This window comes from Hipposideros armiger, unplaced genomic scaffold, assembly GCF_001890085.2.
Source record: "Hipposideros armiger isolate ML-2016 unplaced genomic scaffold, ASM189008v1 scaffold_107, whole genome shotgun sequence".
Taxonomy (NCBI): domain Eukaryota; kingdom Metazoa; phylum Chordata; class Mammalia; order Chiroptera; family Hipposideridae; genus Hipposideros; species Hipposideros armiger.
The window spans coordinates 2560763-2564101 of record NW_017731457.1 but is presented as its reverse complement, the minus strand read 5'-3'; the positions used below and the strand labels follow the sequence as shown (position 1 = coordinate 2564101).

Genomic DNA, 3339 nt, shown 5'->3' with positions numbered 1-3339 from the left:
GCAGTGTGAGGGGAGGGCAGTGGGCTCAGTTTAGACATGTTCATTTCAGATACCTGTTTTACATTTGTCGATGTGGCTGTCACAATTGTGTCATCTAGAATTAACATGGGCCTGCTCTTTCCAGCAAGGCATGTTTTCATCCACGCCACACCCTCTTCCCATGCAGCCCACACAATCACAGGAAAGGAGGCTGGTTTGAAAGCAGCAGGAAGAGAGTTGAGAGGTTTGTGATGAGTATTTAGTGAGGTTTTCCAAATGGAACTGGGAAGATTTCGTTTGGCTGCAGCCAGCTGAGCATCCTGGGTGAGGTCATCCTAAGCTCTGGAAACGCTTTGGGTCACATCTGCAAGGAGAGGGTCCGCCTGCAGGTAAAAGGGTCATGAGTCTCTCTTGCAGACTTGAGGACTGGCTCAGCCTGGTGTCTGTTCTTTGATAGGTAGAGGCTTTTGAGGCTGACAGCTTGGGAGGAATGTGCGCTGGGAGTGGGTTCCCTGGGAGGGGAGATGTGCTGAGCACAGAGGGCTGTGAAGGACAGCAGAGTAGTCTGAGGCACTTAAGATGTTATTTCTGAGTCTGACTCAGAGCCAGAGAAGTTTTTAGAACTGGGTTTGACCTTTAAAATGACATAGGTCAGCATTTCCCATGCAATACTAATGGAAAAAAAATATCACCTAAACAGATAGATCATATTAGAAACATCAGTTTATACATTGTTAAAGGATTTCTTTCTTTTATTCTTTTTCTTTTTTTGAGGTTTTGCCTAGGTTTTGTTTTACTAAATATCACAAGTAGAATTTTAATTCACGCCAACAATAGCTATGTAGTCACTGTTTTATGACAAACATCTGAGCTGCACGAGGTCATCCCAAGGAACTCTTGGGGGAATTTTCACCGGCTTCCAGTTCCCTGGAGGCACACTTTGAAAACAGTCTTCGACTGGCATGCTTTTCTGGCTGTTTTCCCACTTGTTTATAAAATTAGTCTTATTACTTGATGATAATTTTTTCTAACCACCTGATTAGTGCTCTAATAACCTTTCCTTGGAACAATCAGATGTTATAATTCCCCCCACCAGCTTTCTTGATATGTAATGGACATAAAATATTGTGTAAGTTTAAGATGTACAACAGGATGATTTAATATATTGTATATATTGTGACATGGTTGTGCTCATCACCTCACAAAATTACCTTTGTGTGTGTATGGTGAGAACATTTAAAATCTCTTATCAATTTTCAAGTGTATAATATAGTATTGTTAACTGTAGTCACCATGCTGTATATCAGATCCCCCAGAACTTATTCACCTTATATCTGGAAGTTCGTGCCCTTTGACCAGCATCTCCCCATTCCCCCTTCCCTTCCAGCCCCTGGCAACTACCACCCTACAATCTGTTTCTATGAGTTTGGCATTTTTAGTATCCATATATAAGTGAAATCATGCAATAGTTGTCTTTCTCTGTCTGGCTTATTTTACTTAGCATAATGCCCTCAAGGCCCATCTATATTGTCACCAATGACAGGATTTCCGTCTTTTTTTTTTTTAAAGATTTTATTGGGGAATTGGGGAAGGAGAACAATGTTGGGGAATTGGGGAAGGGGAACAGCCAAGTTGTTGTTCTTCATTCTTATTTGTGGAGAGTGCAGTTAGCTCAGCTCCAAGTCCAGTTGCCATCCAGCCACCCGTCGTCAGCTCGCGGCCGCTCAGCTCAGGTGCAGCTCACTGGGTCATGTGGGAATCGAACCGGAGACCCTGTTGCTCAGAGCTCACACTCTTAACCAACTGAGCCACTCGGCTGGCCCCTGAATTTCTTTACTGCCAGATTTCTTTGAGCCTTTTATTGCTAATGTCCACTGTGAATTTCTGAGAGGGATGTCACAGGTACTGCTTCCCACATGTACTTGGTTCTCTGAACCCTTTTTTCACAATGTGTTGTGAGGGACCAGTGCTTACTTGAACATGCTTTGGGAAATATAGAAATAATGCTTCTCTTTGTTTTTCAAAGAAACCAAAATTTTCTTATTATAACTTTGGACCTGGAATTCAGTAAGCTTCCATTTAAGTGGTACCTTGTTCTCCCTACCTCTCTATCAGAAGTCATCAGAACTTTATCAGAATTCACTTCCTAATGGCAAATAGTCTCTTGCAAGTAGTTTTATTGTTTTTTTTAAAGGTATTTTAAATTCTGGTGGCCTCCAAGTATAATAAAAGGGCTGTCCTGCCCCCAACTGGACACACCCTGGGTTTGTGCAGTTGTTGGCCATGGGCTATTAGATTTCAGTTTTTGTGCACCTGGCTAAATGCAAACAGGTACCGCGGAGGGAAGTGGGATGTCAGTGTTCAGATTCAGCGTGCTGTGCCATGATGCTACGGCTCAGGCCTTCTGTTACAATCAGCCTCTAACTCCTCATGCATGTCATTACTTGCCAATATCTTTGAATGCCCAGATCTCAGTCTTATTCACTGTCTTGGATTATCTTTCTAAACCTGTTCACTGAGCCACATTTCAAGAGACCGAAAAAACCAAAACAAAACAAAACCCAAAATAAGAAGAACTTCTTCCCTGGGGAATATTTATAGCAGCCTTTCTCTTTCTCTACCTCAGGAACTGGATGAATTTCAGCCATACCCTGTTGAAATAGTGCCAGGCAAGATCTACCTGGGCAACTTCCGGCAAGCCTGTGACCCTAAAATCCAGAAAGATTTGAAAATCAAAGCACATGTCAACGTCTCCATGGAGACAGGGCCATTGTAAGTAGAAATACTATTGATGTTTTTTAAGATTAAGTACCATTTGTTTTTACAAGATTCCTAGTGTCATGCATTTATCGAGTTGAAAGGGCTCTGAGAAGTCAGCACACACTGGAGTGGGGTCTGTACTTAACCTTCACCTGTTCCTAGGCTAAATAGTCTGTTTCTTGGCTTGGCTATGGCATTCTCTGACTCTAACTGAGACCCCATACTTACCCTTTGAATCTCACCAAAAGTAATACTTTCCTGGTATTTAACATCATGGTACAATGCATCCTATTCTACCCTGCTTTGCTTATCTCAGGCCCTCTGAGAAATGACCCCGTTTTAGTCCTTTCAGACTGTTATGACAGATACCATAGACTGGTGGCTTATAAACAACAGAAATTTATTCTCATGGGGTGGAGGCTGGGAAATCCAGATCACAGTGCCGGCGGATTTGGTGCTTGCTCTCTGGTTCATAGATAGCTGTATTTTCACTATGTCCTCACATGGTGGAAGGGGCAAGGGAGTGCTCTAGGACCTCTCTTTTTTGTTTTTTAAAGATTTTTATTGGGGAATTGGAGGATGGGAATAGCGCTGGGGAAT

The 3339-nt window shown here is 42.5% G+C and overlaps 1 protein-coding gene across 1 annotated transcript in view; it reads left to right on the top strand.

The window, feature by feature from the left end:
* STYXL1 (serine/threonine/tyrosine interacting like 1) overlaps positions 1–3339 on the top strand; it is a 54029-nt gene that overhangs the window by 31208 nt on the left and 19482 nt on the right. Inside the window, exons 5-6 of the mRNA XM_019646835.1 lie at positions 247–368; positions 2606–2751. Coding sequence (XP_019502380.1) covers positions 247–368; positions 2606–2751 — 268 coding nt within the window. The remainder of the gene's footprint in view (positions 1–246; positions 369–2605; positions 2752–3339) is intronic.